Raw genomic sequence first — 15,742 nt, 5'->3', positions numbered from 1 at the left:
AGTATTTTCTTTTGGTAGTAAGTATAAGGGTGCTTTAGAAAGGCAAACACATACATAATGTTCCATTAAAAAGATCTTTTAGAAGGAGATGGAGATGGCTCCGTTGGCAAAGTACCTCATCAGCATGGGGACCCGCGATCCATCCCTGGTGTCCACATGAACGCTAGTGAGCTGCAGCATACCTGTGATGCGCTGGGGGCAGGGACAAGTGGATCCCTGGAGCTCTGGTCATCAGACTAGCCCAACTGGTGAGCTTTAATCCACTAAGAGACCCTGTCTCAAAAAGAGAGGACATTATTTCATTTATCTTACTGCTGAGTAGGGTTCCATTGTATGTCTGCGCCACGTCTTCATTGTCCATTCATCAGTTGATAGGCTTCTGGGCTGATTCCAATTCCTAGCTATTGTGACCAAAGTGGCGGAGCAAGTATCTCTGTAGTAGAGTGGAGGTTTTAGAGTACATGCCTAAAAAGTGCATGTGGCTGGAGTGCAGGATGGCCCCAAACTCATAGTGATCCTCCTGCCTCTGCCTCCCAAGTGCTAGGATTAAAGGTGTGTGCCACCACACCCAGCTTTAAGTCATAGATTTATTTTCATCTTTTTCAGGAGTCTCCATACCAATTTCCACAGTGGGTATACTAGTTTGGACTTCTATCAGCAGCGAATAAGAGTCTGTCTTTCCCAACAGCCTCAACAGCATCTGTTGTCATTTGATTTTCTGATATTGCCATTGTAACTGGAGTGAGATGGAATTACAAAGGCATTTAAATTTTCATCTCCTGATGATAAAGACATTGAGCATTCCTTTAGGTGAGCATTGGCCATCTATAGTTTTTCCTTTGAGAATTCTCTGTTCCAGGAAAGTGGGTCTGGGGGAGAGGGGATATAAGGCCTTTGTAACCTTTGTAAAAAAGTAAATGATAAAAAGAGGGGGCACCATACTTGAGGATGACACCCAGGTTGTCCTTTGGCTTCCATACACATGTGCACATGCACTTGCACACATGTACAAATATGCCTAAACACATGCACACACAACCTCCCCATAAGTTAGGTTTTAAACAAGCACAAAGCCAGGCCTGGTGAATAAGTGTGTAATTCTAGCTAGTTCAATGCTGCTCTGCTGTTAGCGCTCTCATTGCTGGGACAAGAATACCAAAAGCAGCGTATGGAAGGAAAAGGGGTGAATTTGGCATGCCCTTCCAGAGGGTAGAGTCCATCATGGGATGGAAGACAGGGACAGGAAACCAGCCTCACGTCAATATATCCACAGGGAGGAATGAGAGAGAGAGAGAGAGGGAGAGCAAGCAGCAACCAGGACTCAGCTAAAAAGCCTCAAGTCTGTCCCTCCACAGTGACACACTTCCTTCAGTGAGGGTTCATCTAAAGGTTCCATAGACTTCCTGAGCAGGGCCATCAAGTGAGATTAAGTGTCTATGGGAGGACACGTCACATTTAAAGTACCAAAGTACCACAGCTACCCTGAGCTACAGAGTAGCTCAAGACCAGCCTGGGCAACTTACTGAGAGCTTTTCGCAAAGTAAGTGAGAAGAGAGCCCAGCGGTGAGTGCTTCTCTCGGGTGTGTGAGGCCCTGGGTTCAATCCTAGCACCACAGAAACATGATACGTGAACAAGCTCGATTAAAAATCATTCAGAGGGGCTGCTGGAGAGATGACCCACTGGTTAAGGTGCTTGCCTGCCAAGCTTAAGGGCCCATGTTTGTCTTTCCAGGTCCCACATAAGCCAGACTCATAAGGTGACAAGGCATGCTTACAAGGTGGTCCACATGTCTGGAGTTTAGTGGCTGGAGGCCCTGGCACACCAAGTCTTCCTCTCCCTGCTTCCCTCCCTCTCTCTCTCATTAAAAACTTAAAACGACAACAACAACAGAATTATTCAGGGAGCTAGAGAGCTGGCTCCATGGATAAAGAGCTTTCTGTATATGTTTGAATATTGGAGTTCAGCTTCCCTAACCCGCATAATAAACCCCAGGCAGGTGTGGGGGCCTGCCTTTACTCCCAGCTCTCGGGAGCTAGAGCCAGGGTCCTGGGGGAAAGCTTCCTGGCTAAATCTGCAAGCTTCATGAGACCCTGCCTCAGAAAATAAAGTGCTGACCATCAAGAAAAATACTCAACATCAATTTCTTGTCTTCATACACATGTGCACACTAATGTACATGCACACACACATTTCTGTGCCTGCATGCGTACAAACACATTCGCGTGCACACCACACGTGTGTACAAAGGTAAAACAATTCAGAACTATGGATAATGCATGCATTTCCTTGGGCTGTGCCATCCAGCCCCAGACTTCCTTTCTTCCTTGGTGGTAGTCTACACTGTTAGCTCGGAGACCACCATCCACATCTTTTTTTTTTTTTTTTGTACTGTAGGAATTCTTTATATATCCTGGATGTTAACTCTTGATCAAGTACATGGTTTTTAAATATTTTATGTCATTACATTTTCTGATCAACTGGGTCCTTTGGGTTTTAATTTTTTTTTTGAGAGAGAGAGACAGAGAGAGAGAGAAAGAGAGAGAAAATTGACCTGCCAGAGCCTCAGCCACTGCAATCAAATTCCAGACTCGTGAGCCACTTAGTGGGCATGTGTGACCTTGTGCTTGCCTTACCTTTGTGTGTCTGGCTTATGTGGGATCTGCAGAGTGGCCATGGGTCCTTAGGCTTTGCAGGCAAGCACCTGAACTGGTAAGCCATTTCTCTAGCTCCTGAAGTTTTAAATTTTAATGCAGACCAATTTTTCAATTTTCACTTTTGTTGCTGGCCTCTTCAGTCCCTTATCCAAGGGATCATTGACCAATCCAACGTCATTAAGTTTTTCCTATGTCTTTTCTAAGAGCTTTATAGGTTTGGATCTATTTTGAGTTAATTTCTGTATATGACCTAAGGCAGGGCTCAACTCTGTTTGGACTGTGCAGATACTCTGTTTCTCAACACCATATACTGGACAAAGCTGTCCTTTTTCCACAGAATGTCTCTGCACCTTGTTCAAGAATATTTGATTATACATACGAAGGTTTATGTTGGGATCTCCAGTGTATTTCTATTCCATTGGTCTGTGTCTGTATTTATGACATGACTATATCAATTTTTTTTTCTGTTTGTACATTTGTTTTGAAATCAGGAAGTCTGACATCTTAATTTTTTAAAAAATTATTTACTGAAGATAGAAAGAGAGAGAGAGAGAGAGAGAGAGAGAGAGAGAGAGAGACTATGCATTCGAGCACACTAGGGCCTCCTTTTGCTGCAAACAAACTCTAGGTTCATGTGTCATTTTGTGCATCTCCTTTTATCTGGGTACTGGGGACTTGAACTCAGGCCAGCGCGCTTTGTAAGCAAGAGCCTTGAAGCGGCCACATGCTTCTGCCAGCACGCGCTCTGCCCTGCTTTCCTCACTACTCTGGCTCCTGACTTGGAGCCAGAAGACAGCTTTTGTCTTGCACATTGCTATTTGTCAAGAGAAAATACTAATTTACCAGGCTGGCCTCCAAGACGTGACCGTCCTGCCTCAGCTCCCTGAGTGAGGCAGTTATGGTTGTGGGCCACCCTGGCTGGCCCGAAAGTCTTATCTATCTTGAGAGATTTTGAAAAGATCCTAGATGTCTTATCATTTCATTCTTAAGGTAAGAACTTTCTTGTTGATATGTTTAAGTACAAATTCATTGATTATGAATCTTTCCTGTTCTTTATTTATTTATGTATTCTATTTATTTATTTGAGAGAGAGAGAGAGGGAAAGAGAGAGAGAAAATGAGTGCACCAGGGCCCTCTAGCCACTACAAACAAACTCCAGATACATGCGGCACCTTTTGCATCTGGCTTATGTGACTCCCGGGGAATCAAACCTGGGTCTTTAGGCTTTGCAGACAAGTGCCTTAACCATTAAGTCATCTCTCCGGCCTTTTTGAAAAAATATTTTTCCTGTATTATAGTCTATGAATTTAGGTTATATATTTTTCTTTTTTGTAAGAATATTATACACATAGAAAACCTATTCACTTTTAGCTGGTGGTATATACTTGACTAAAAAGTCTTTTAATTTGGATGTATACATCATTTTGTTCATTGTGCGATATCTCCTTTTTTAAAGTAGTTTCAGTAATCAAAACTGTGAACAGGATACTCATTTCACCATACTTGGAATAGAGCTGTCCCAGTGAGGAGTGCAGTCTCCATGAACCAGGCCACTCAGACATCCCAGTTCCTAGTCATTCATTAAATAGCCCTTGACAAACCTGTCTCAGCTTCACTGTTGGGCAAACCAAGGCAACCTTAGCAGAGGCTCAACAAGAATAAAGTGCAGTTCCTTTCTATGAACTTGTTTCTTCCTTCAGAAGGAGTTCTCTGTGAGCTACAGCGAAGCGAAGCAGTGAGCCAGCATGCCTCGGCCTAGATCCCTGCTTTTAGGTAGAACACGTGGGACCAAATTCCTGCCCATCTCCGACTCCAAGCCAGGCCTGTGCTAGACATTGGGCGCAACGACTGAGAAAGCGTGTCTCTGCTCTCAGGCAGTTTGGGGTTTGTATATGTATGTTTTTCTTTGAACACTTTTAAAATTTTTTTTTCATTTTTATTTATTTATTTGAGAGTGACAGAGAAAGAGATAGATACAGAGAGAGAGAATGGGCGCACCAGGGCTTCCAGCCACTGCAAATGAACTCCAGACGTGTGCGCCCCCTTGTGCATCTGGCTAACGTGGGTCCTGGAGAATGAAGCCTTGACCCAGGGTCCTTAGGCTTCACAGGCAAGCGCTTAACCACTAAGCCATCTCTCCAGCCCTCTTTGAACACTTTTATAACCACATTGCACAGATAGAAATTATGCTACTTACTGTTTCTTATTTCTGTGACAACATGCTTGGTAAAAAGAAACTTGGGGAAGGTAAGGCTTATTTTGGCTCATGGTTTGGGTCACTCATGGCTAGTGGCCGGGAGCCCGAGGCAGCTGGCCACGTTGCGTCTGCAGTCAGGAATCGGCGGGGCAAACGGTCCTTAGCTGGGTTTCTCCTTTTGTTCTTTTCATGCAGTCTGGAGTCCTGCTGCACGGGATGGTGCTGTCTGCCACCATTCAGGGTGAGTCATCGCTGTCCAGTTAAATCATTTCCTCCCAGACCTGCCTAGCTGTATGTCTCCTATGACTCTACATCTACTCAAGCTACTGTGAAGTTTATCCACCACAATATTATATGCTTTTTTTTTTTTTTTTTTAAGGTAGAGACTCACTCTAGCCCAGGCTGGCCTGGAACTGGAATTCACTATGTAGTCTCACACTGGCCTTGAACTCACAGCAATCCTCTTACCTTGGCCTCCTGAGTGCTGGGATTAAAGGCGTGTGCCACCTCGCCCAGCCTTATATGCTATTCTTAACGCTATTAATTTTAAATATGTTTATAAGTTTTGTTTTGATTTGCTCTTTAATGTGGGAATATGTACACGTCAGCTTTCAATTGGTCACATAGAATTTTGTTGCTAATCCTCTTGCATAATTATTTACTGTTCACCACATATCACATGGTTTCTATAAGTTAACTCATTTAGGCTGCATTAAATCCTGTGAGATAGCATACATTTTTCCTTAGAAACAGTATATATGTGGTATTTACTGATTTTACAATTATCTGTTAGCTTTTCAAATGTTATTCTGACTTCCTGTGCTTTTACATATTCTTACTTCTTTGCCTATGGTTTTGATTTCTGAAAAGGACATTTTATTTTATTTTATTTTTATTATTTATTTATTTATTTACTTTGGTTTTTCAAGGTAGGGTTTCACTCTAGCCCAGGCTGACCTGGAATTCACTATGTAGTCTCAGGGTGGCTTTGGACTCACAGTGATCTTCTTACCTCTGCCTCCTGAGTGCTGGGATTAAAGGCGAGCGTCACCATGCCCAGCTATGAGAAGGGCATTTTAATGCCTTCTGTTGTGATGATGGATTTATTTGTCTGCTTGGATTTTATCGGTTTAGTTTTCAATATTTTTAAGAAGTCTTTGTATTTGCATGCACATTGTATACTTTGTTTACTTTGGACTAACTTCCCTATAGTTTTGTCACAGTTGTCTCCTCTCAGGCCACTTCATCTTTATTCCTGTTACAATCAGGATTTTTGCCTCAGTGATAGTTAATGAGCCAATCGCCAGGGCTGCTGCTGCTTTCAAGAAGGTCAGCTGTGCCCATGAGTAAACAAGTCTTTGGCTTATTGACGTTTTAGTATCTTACAGAGCCTCAGAGCACAGGTTCTGACTCCCTTACTATTTTACCATGTGGCCTCCTTAATCAAGTCAGCGGACCACTCTTACTGTGGTGGTTTGAATGTGAATATATGCCCCCGTAGACGCAGGTGTTTGATTAAGCTGGTAACTCGGGTCTCTAGCCACCTGCCTGGAGGAGGCATCACTGGAGGAAGATCCTGGGGTCCAGCCCAGAGGTTATAGAGAGGGCTGTTTGAGCTCTGTGGGTCCTGCTTACTGCTGGTTTTTTGCTTGTTGCTTGATTTTTGGTGTTTTTTGGCTACTTGGTTGTTTCTCTCTGCCTGGATCTGTGAAAGGGAGCCAGTCTCTGCCACTATTGATGGAACTTCTCCTGGGCCTACAGGCTTGAAATAAACCCCTTCCTCCCATACACTGTGTGTGGATTGATGATCACCCCAGCAACCTGGAGCTGTTTGCTGCACTTATCTTTCTGAGTCCATCAGAACCTGTGAAGAGGATCAGAAGTCTCAGACTGGATGGAACATGCTGTAAACTGTGAAAGAATAAAGTCTGACTTGATGGGTGGAAAGAGAAAAACAAATGGCTGAGGGCTGGGGACATGCTCAGTGTGTGAGTTGCTTGGTGTGCAAACATGTGGGCCTGAGTTTGCATCACGAGCCTCCGTGTTCAAGTGGCAGGCGTGGTGGAGGCTCCATCCTGCGGAGGCTGGGCACGTGCTCCCAGGGCTCGTCGGCTGGCTGTCAAACTGAAATGGTGAGTTTCAGGTCCTCCGAGTGTCCCTGTGTTAAAAACAAGGCGGAGGCTGGCTAAGGACAAGATCTGATACGGACCTCTGGCCGCTACCTGCACGCTTACACACATGCATGCACTGCCCCAGCAATGCACCTTCTGCACACGTGAGCACATGCACACCACATACTTACACACACGTATAGCCATGTAGCAGGATACAAAATAAACACGCAGAAAGCAGTGGCCTCCTATAGGCTAGCAACAAGCACACACAGAATGAAATCCGAGAATCCCATTCACAATTGCATCAAAAAAATAATAAAGAACCTTGGAATAAACCTAACCAAGGAAGTGAAGGATCTCTACAATGAAAACTTTAAAACACTGAAGCGAGAAATTGCAGAAGACACCAGGAAATAGAAAGACATCTGTTGTAGTCAGGTTCAAATTGCTGGTAGAAATCACCCAACCAAGAACAGCTTCTGGGAAAAAGAGGCTTATTTTGGCTTACAGACTCAAGAGGAATCTCCACAATGGCAGGGGAAAACGATGGCATGAGCAGAGGGTGGACATCACCCCCTGGCCCACATAAGGTAGACAATAGCAACAGGAGAGTGTGCCAAACCCTGGCAAGGGGAAACTGACTATGACACCCATAAGCCCACCCACAAAAATACACTGCTTTCAGGAGGTATTAATTCCCATATCTCCATCAGCTGGGAACCTAGCATTCAGGACACCTAAGTTTATTGGGGAACCTGAATCAAACCACCACAACATCCCTTGTTCTTGGATTGGAAGAATCAATGTTGTGAAAATGGCAATCTTACCAAAAGCAATCTACACATTAAATGGAATTCTCATCAAAATTCCAATGGCATTCTTCAGGCAAATAGGAAAAACAATCCAAAAATTCATTTGGAAGCACAAAACCCTCAAATATCTAAAACAATTTTGAGCAACAAAAATAAGGCTGGTGGTATCACCATACCTGATTTTAACCTATACTACAGAGCCATAGTAACAAAAACAGTGTGGTACTGGCAGAGAAGCAGATATTTAGATAAGTGGAACAGAATAGAGGACCCAGATGTAAGTTCAGGTAGCTATAGCCACCTGATCTTCAACAAAAATGCCAAAAATATTCATTGGATAAAAGAGATAAAAGACAGCCTCTTCAGCAAATGGTGGTGGGAAAACTGGATAAGTATCTGTAGAAAGATGAAAATAGATCCTTCTCTCTCTCCAGGCATAAGAATTAAGTCCAAATGAATCAAAGACCTTAATATCAGATCTGAACCTCTGAAACTGCTAGAGGAAAAAGTAGGGGAAACCCTTCAACATATTGGTCTTGGCAAAGACTTTCTGAATATAACCCCAATTGCTCAGGCAATAAAACCACAGATTAACCGCTGGGACCTAATGAAATGACAAAGATTTTGTGTGGCAAAAGACACTGTGAATAGAGCAAAGAGGCAACCTACTGAATTTAATTTTAATTTTAATTTATTTATTTGAGAGTGATAGACAGAAAGAGGCAGATAGAGACAGAGAAAAGGATGGGTGTGCCAGGGCCTCCAGCCACTGCAAACGAACTCCAGACACGTGCACCTCCTTGTGCATCTGGTTTACATGGGTCCTGGGGAATGCAGCCTTGAACTGGGGTCTTTAGGCTTCACAGGCAAAGTGCTTAACTGATAGGCCATCTCTCCAGCCCTCAATATAGTTTTGATATTAATATTGAAAGGGAAGTAAAAAATCTTTATTTATGACAGAGATGAAAGGTAAAGAGAGAAAGTATGGGCACATCAGAGCCTCCTGCCACTGCAAACAGGCTCCAGACATGTGGGCCACTTTGCGGGTCTGGCCTTACATGTGTACCAGAGAATCAAACCTGAGCCATCAGACTTTACAGGCAAGTATCTTCAAACTGCTGAGCCATCTCTCCAGAGAGGGAGAAGGGCAGAGAGAGAAAAATCACCAAGACCTTTTGCCACTGCAAATAAACCCCAGGCACATATTCCGTTTTGTGTGTCAGGCTTTACCTGGGTACCTGGGATTGAACCTGGGCTGTCAGATTTTGTCACCATCTCTCTAGCCCTGCAAGGGAGGTTTTGATCAGACCAGCAATCTAGTTATATTGCTTTTCTTATCTTCATGCCATCATTGGTTATTGACAAGTAGTCATTTTGGAGAATGGGAAGAAAAATGGCAATTTCCTAATGGTGCATCTACTTAATATTTACTTTTCACACTTAATGTGTATTTGTTGATCATCTGAGATATGTTAATGGTGCAGGGGCTCAGGATACAGAAGAGACCCTGTCCATGTCCGTAAGGAGTTTACAGTGTGTTAACAAACACGGTTTGGGGACATGTGTCACAGGAGAACTATATAGAAGAATATGTGGAGTCATGAAGTAAGAATTTGGCTTGATTGGCCCAGGAAATGCTTCCTAATAAGGCAGTTTCCCATGAAGGATAGTCGGGACTTGAGTAAGGGCAGAAGTGGAAGGACAATTCCAGGCATTTTGAGCTGCTTACTTAGTAGCTGAGTGGATAACACTGAGCGTGCAGTTCAGTGGTAGAGTGTTTGCCTAGAATGGGCAAGGTCTTCAGTTCAATTGTAAGCACTGAAAACCAAGCCAAATACCCACCAAGAAGCTGCCAGAGACTTGGACTTCCCGTCCCTGAAGATTAGAGTGAGTGGGAGAATGGAAAGTGGTTCCTTGATCACGCTCTGCCTTATTGATGGAGATAGGGTCTCTCCCTTGAACCCAGACCTTGCCAATTTGCTTAGTCTGGGTAGCCAATTTACTCCAGGGGCCATCCATTTCAGTTTCTGAAGCACTGGGATTACTGGCAGGCTGCTATGCCCTCCTGGCACTTACGTGGGTAAGCACGTAAGTGCTTACCTCAAGCACGTTCCTGACCGAGTCATCGCCCCAGCCCCTGTCTGTCTACTTCTATCTATCTATCATATTATCTATCTATCTATCATCTACCTACCTACCTATAGCTATCTCATCACCTATCCTTCAGTTGTCTTCTAACGGGCTCATAATCAATTTACGATTATGACAGCTCTTCATTCAAAAGCTCCGCTGTGTCTCTTACCGCAAGATCACCGGTGTGAGATCAACAGTGGGCTTCATGGCATGAGCACTGGGCTCCATGGTGCGGAGTATTAGATCCATCTCACAGACAAGAACATGCCATTCGGAAGGGTGAGATTGCCTCTGCGATGTGCCAAAGCTACCTGAATCCTGATCTGGGGCTTAAATTCAGGGGTTTCTGGTACTCAAGGCTGGCTTTCTTTCTGCCACACTGCGGGATCTCTCTCATCTTGTGTGCTGGATCTGCCCTGGACTTCTTCCGGGAAGCGTGTTCGCAGCACGGGCCAGCAGTCTTTCAGGGCAGCATGGCAGTGCGTCTTGCGCCACAGGGAAAGTTGAGCTAGTTGTAATCCCAAAGACCAAGATCTTTGCCTGCATTAAACAAGCCTTATTTTGACACTGGGTAAGGTATAGGGAAGACTTTATTCTAAGGGTCTACAACAGTGCTCTTTAGTTCTCAGGGGAATTGATCAGGCTCAACCCCCAAGGACAGTAAGAACAAGTGGAGATTCAGAGCCATGAGGCAAGATGGAAGTAAGTGAACTGGCAATTACCAAGTGAATTTTATGGAGGAAGGGGTTCTGGACCAGCTGACAGGACGCTCACTGAAGGCAGACGCGGCAATGGTAAGAAATGAGGGGTGCCAAGCATGGCTCTTAGTGTAGGTGCAGGGATTGAACTCAGGACCTCAGGCTTGTGCAGCAAGCACCCTTACGCGCCGAACCATCTCCCCAGCCCTGATCCCCCAGTTTTAAAATGAACTCAGTGCTGGCTACATTCTGATGATCAGCACAACAGAACCATGTCCTTGAGAGGACAAGCAGGGAATTAAACTATTTAGAAGCATCTTTCTTTCTTTATTCTATTTCTACACATCCACTTCTGTCATTGTCACCACATTTAATCAAAATATACAAACAGCACAAATACTTTAAGTGTATACTTAGAATTCTAATTAAACAAGATTGACTATTGCAAATGACATGCATGTTTTTTTTTTTAAATCTTGCATGATGCGTAAACAGAGACTTACTTTTCATCAAATCACTGGAATAGCATGATAAGGGTTTGCTTTTATTCTATCTTAGAAGAAATTGTTCACTTCATTTCTTTTCTTGTTATAGTGTGAGGATGGTAATGAATAACTACCTTGATGGTGAAATGAACTGAGGATAGATAGAAAGCAGGTTCTTTTTTTTTTAATTGGCAGCAAGAAAACGATGCTATCTTTATTGGGTTATAAACTTAATTTCTTTATGGACAAGAGATACAGCACTAGTCTGCTGGTTACCTTATCAGGGACATGAACTCTTGCCGTTTACCACTTTTCTCTTGGCTGTGAGTTTCCTGGCTAAGCAGACTGAATAGATTTGTAAACCTCCAGTTACCAGTGGTGTTTATTGGGCACAATACCAGGACAACGTGCTCAGTGCCCACCCCCCCCCCACCTGGGCCCCCACCCACGAGCACAGAATGGAGCGGGGAAGTGGCCCTTGCCCAGTGGCCAGGTGGGCTCCGTGCCTGCTCCAGGCATTGGGCTACTGCAGCTCTGAGAAGGCCTTTGCCCTGCTCCCGATGGACCAGAGGCGGTGCCCACAGCGGAAGGGCCCTGATTTAGAGCAGTTTTGCATTTCAAATCCTTCACAGTGTGGAGAACCAGCTTTCAAGTAAATCTCTAGGGTTAATAATGATGTAACTTCAAGGGCGGCTGTGGACCAAGCCGGGCGACGGTCGTTAGTGAAGTGGATCGGTGTCTGCTACAGATAACAAGTCCCAGGAGGCGCTCCAAGGTCTCCGCCTTGGCCGTAGAGTATTCCTTTTCTTCCCCAAAGTCAAAAAGGGCCACATGAAGTGTTGCTTGAATCAGTTCCCAGATAAAGAGCAAAACTGCCCTGGTCTGTGGCGAGATGAGGTTTAGGAGATGAGCACCTCCATCCGTGGGTTAACGAAGGAAAAGTTTCTAAACATATTCTGGTCCATGCTGTTGATCAGAGCTCTGTCGGCGAACGACAGCCGCGGTTTCTCGTTTAGAAATTCTTTGTCGAAATTGCTACAGTCGTAGGGCGATTTCTTGGCCAAAGTGCAAGAGGGAGAAAAAAAAAAGAAAGGAAATCAGCCATTAAATTCACTTGTTAGCTCTAGTTACCTAGGCCCTAGTGTGCGTGTGATCAATTTGGCACTTAGAGAAGAGCCGTACAGACGCTCATGCAGGCTCGTGGGCGACATTCTAATACGCAGCCCGCAGACTTCAGCGCAGGTGAGTTCACATCAAGGACCTGCATTGTTACGGTCAACAGGATCTGGTCCTCGAGTACCTATCGGAGGATGGAGAATTTGTGGGAAAGTGGTGAGTGCACATTTGACCTCTGTCCTTTGGTCTGCAAGGAACAGAAGTGGGAATGGGAACAAAGGGAAGGGACAAGGGAAGGGACGTTGCGGGTCATATGTTCCTGTTCTTTTGGTTGGTTATGGCTTTTTATTTTTAGATAAGGTCTCACCATGTAGCTCAAGTTGGACCTCAATATGTAGCCCAGGCTGGCCTTGAATTTACAATCTTCTTACTTCAACTTCCCGAGTGCTGGGATTACAGGTGTTTGCAGTCGTGGCCAGCTAGTCCAGTATTTGTTTATTTAAAAATACTTTTGGGCTGGAGAGATGGCTTAGCGGTTAAGCGCTTGCCTGTGAAGCCTAAGGACCCCGGTTCGAAGCTCGGTTCCCCAGGTCCCACGTTAACCAGATGCACAAGGGGGCGCACGCGTCTGGAGTTCGTTTGCAGTGGCTGGTAGCCCTGGCGCGCCCATTCTCTCTCTCTCTCTCTCTCTCTCTCTCTCTCTCTCTCTCTCTCTCTCTGCCTTGTTCTCTGTCTGTTGCTCTCAAATAAATAAATAAAAAAAATAAACCAAAAAAAAATACTTTTGTTGATTTTTATTTTTTATTTATTTATGAGAGAGAGAGAGAAAGAGATAGATATAGATAGATAGATGATATATAGATAAAGAGAGAGAATGAATACATCAAGACCTGCCTCTAGCCACTGCAAATGAACTCCAGACACATGTGCCACCTTTTGCAACTGGCTTATGTTGGTTCTGGGGAATTGAACCTGGGTCCTTTGCCTTTGCAGGTAAGTGCCGAGCACCTTCACCGCTAAGCCAGCTCTTCAGTCCTATTTATTTATAACTGTGTGTGTGTGTGTGTGCGTGGGTGTCGCTCTCAGGTTTCATCCACCTTTTTGGAGGCAGGTTCTGGCCTGGACCAAGCCAGGAGGCTAGAGTGGCCCCAGGGATCCCATTGCCTCTACCTCTACAGCACGGTGATTTGCAAGCAGTGCCACCATGTTCATCATTCTCACATGGGCTCTGGGGGCTTGAACTCAGGTCTTCATGCTTGTCACATAGGCACTGCTGGCTGAGCTGTCTACCTGGCCCCTGTTCTTCTTATTAACACCCTTTGTATTAGTGGCTTCTCTAGTGTGTTAATATTTTTTAATATTTTTATTTTTATTTATTTATTTGATAGAGAAAGAGGGATGGAGAGAGAGAGAGAGAATGGTCATGCCAGGGCCTCTACTCAGTGCAAACGAACTCAGGACACATGAGCCCCCTTGAGCATCTGGCTAACGTGGGTCCTGAGGAATCAAACCTGGGTCCTTTTGCTTTGCAGGCAAACGTCTTAACTGCTAAGCCATTCCTCCAGCCCTAGTGTGTTAATTTGATTATTACACACGGTGGACTGTCTTCTATAGACAACACAGATTGAAATAAATTGCTTCCAGACCACTGGCTTATTGGTTTTGATGAGCAAAGAGACAGAAAGTAAAACCAAAGACACCAATGATACCGTTCAGTATAGAGGACACTTCATCAGTGGAGATGAAATTAAGCATTAATGAAAGAGCGCCGTGTGAACACTCGCAAGCAAGGCAAAGGCAGCCGTGTCCCCCAGGGCTGCCGAGCCCAGTGTTTACCAAGGGCTGCTCACACCACGTATCAGGCAGTCTTTTCTTCAGCAGAAACAGGAATTGTCCTAGGTGGTGAGTTCAGATCAAAGTTCTGTCTTTTTTTTTTTTTTTTTTTTTTTTTTTTTTTTTTTTGGTTTTTCGAGGTAGGGTCTCACTCTGGTCCAGGCTGATCTGGAAGTAACTCTGTAGTCTCAGGGTGGCCTTGAACTCACGGTGATCCTCCTACCTCTGCCTCCCGAGTGCTGGGATTAAAGGCGTGCACCACCACGCCCGGCCCTGTCTTTTTTTTAATGTGTGTGTTTTCAAGGTAGGGTCTCACTCTAGCCCAGGCTGACCTTGAATTCACTCTCTAGTTCCAGGCTGGCATTGAACTCACAGTGATCCTTCTACCTCTGCCTCCCAAGTTCTGGGATTAAAGGAGAGCACCACCACTGCCAAAGTTCTATCTTTTTTTTTTTTTAATGAGAGAGGGAGAGAGAGAGAGAGAAGGAGAACGAGCAAGAGGGCAAGAGAGAATAGGTATGCTAGGACTTCCAGCCACTACAATCATATTCCAGACATATGTGCCACCTAGTGCACATGTTCGACCTTGAGCTTGTGTCACTTTGCATGTCTGGCTTATGTGGGACCTGGAGAGTCAAACGTGGGTCCTTGGGCTTCACAGGTATGCACCTTAACCTGTAATCCCTGTCTCCAGCCTAGTTCTATCTTCTTTTATGTGGAAAATAACAAGTCAATTTTAATCTTCAGTGGGAAGTTAGACATGACTTAAACTATTCTGATAGCTAAACCAATGTGAAAATTTGTTTTTGATTACAAACAAATGAATAACTGAGCATTAGATATAATATTGTTACAACTCATCAAAGTGTTAGAAGCCAGTCTGTTTGGACAAATGTGAGAGTGATTTTAATATAGAAACAAGGTGCATTTGCAGTTTCTAGCCATTCATCATTGTGACGATAACTGTGGCTGTTTTCAGGGTGCAGCTTTTGTGGGAAACGCCTGAGCCCATGTGATTTCAGCAAAGTCCTGGTAGCCACAGGCTCTGTCTGGCCAGATAACTACCAGTATTCCCAGCAGTGAGAGGACAGATAAGACTGCCAAACCCACCAGTTTGCTTTGTTGACAAAGCATTCCTTATTGTTTTGAACAGGGCTAAAATAGACATAAAGTTTACCTTCTACCTAGTTTTAGGGTCACAGTTCTGTGGCATTGACTACATTCATGTTGTACCATCACCACCAAGTGTCTCTGCGACCTCTGTCTTAACTGTAGTTTTGTTTGTGTGGTGGCTCATTCTGTGTTAGTTGAGAACTTCTGCCTCGTCTGTCAGCTAGTGACTTCTTTTTTTTTTTTGGTTTGTTTGTTTTTCAAGATAGGATCTCACTCTAGTTCAGGCTGGCCTGGAATTCAGTATGGAGTCTCAGGGTGGCCTCGAACTCATTGTGATCCTCCTACCTCTGCCTCCCTGAGTGCTGGGATTAAAGGCGTGTGCCTGGCTTTTTTTTTTTTTTTTTTTTTTGTCGAGATAAGGTCTCACTCTAGCCAAGGGAGACCTGGAATTCACTATGTGTTCTCAAAGTAGCCTCAAACTCACAGTGATTCTCTTACTTCTGCTTCCCAAATGCTGGGATTAAAGCGTCTTCCTTCCTTCCTTCCTTCCTTCCTTCCTTCCTTCCTTCCTTCCTTCCTTCCTTCC

At 44.4% G+C, this 15,742-nt stretch overlaps 1 protein-coding gene across 1 annotated transcript in view; it reads right to left on the bottom strand.

Annotated features, from left to right (window-relative positions):
• Positions 1 to 11,534: 11,534 nt before the first annotated feature.
• Prkcq (protein kinase C theta) overlaps positions 11,535 to 15,742 on the bottom strand; it is a 153,108-nt gene continuing 148,900 nt past the window's right edge. The window contains exon 18 of the mRNA XM_004662392.2: positions 11,535 to 12,149. Within this exon, the coding sequence (XP_004662449.2) occupies positions 11,994 to 12,149 (156 nt within the window). The 3' untranslated portion in view covers positions 11,535 to 11,993. The remainder of the gene's footprint in view (positions 12,150 to 15,742) is intronic.

The sequence above is a fragment of the Jaculus jaculus genome, chromosome 15, assembly GCF_020740685.1.
Source record: "Jaculus jaculus isolate mJacJac1 chromosome 15, mJacJac1.mat.Y.cur, whole genome shotgun sequence".
NCBI classification, from domain to species: domain Eukaryota; kingdom Metazoa; phylum Chordata; class Mammalia; order Rodentia; family Dipodidae; genus Jaculus; species Jaculus jaculus.
The sequence above is the reverse complement of the archived record's forward strand: the minus strand, read 5'-3'. Positions and strand labels throughout refer to the sequence as shown.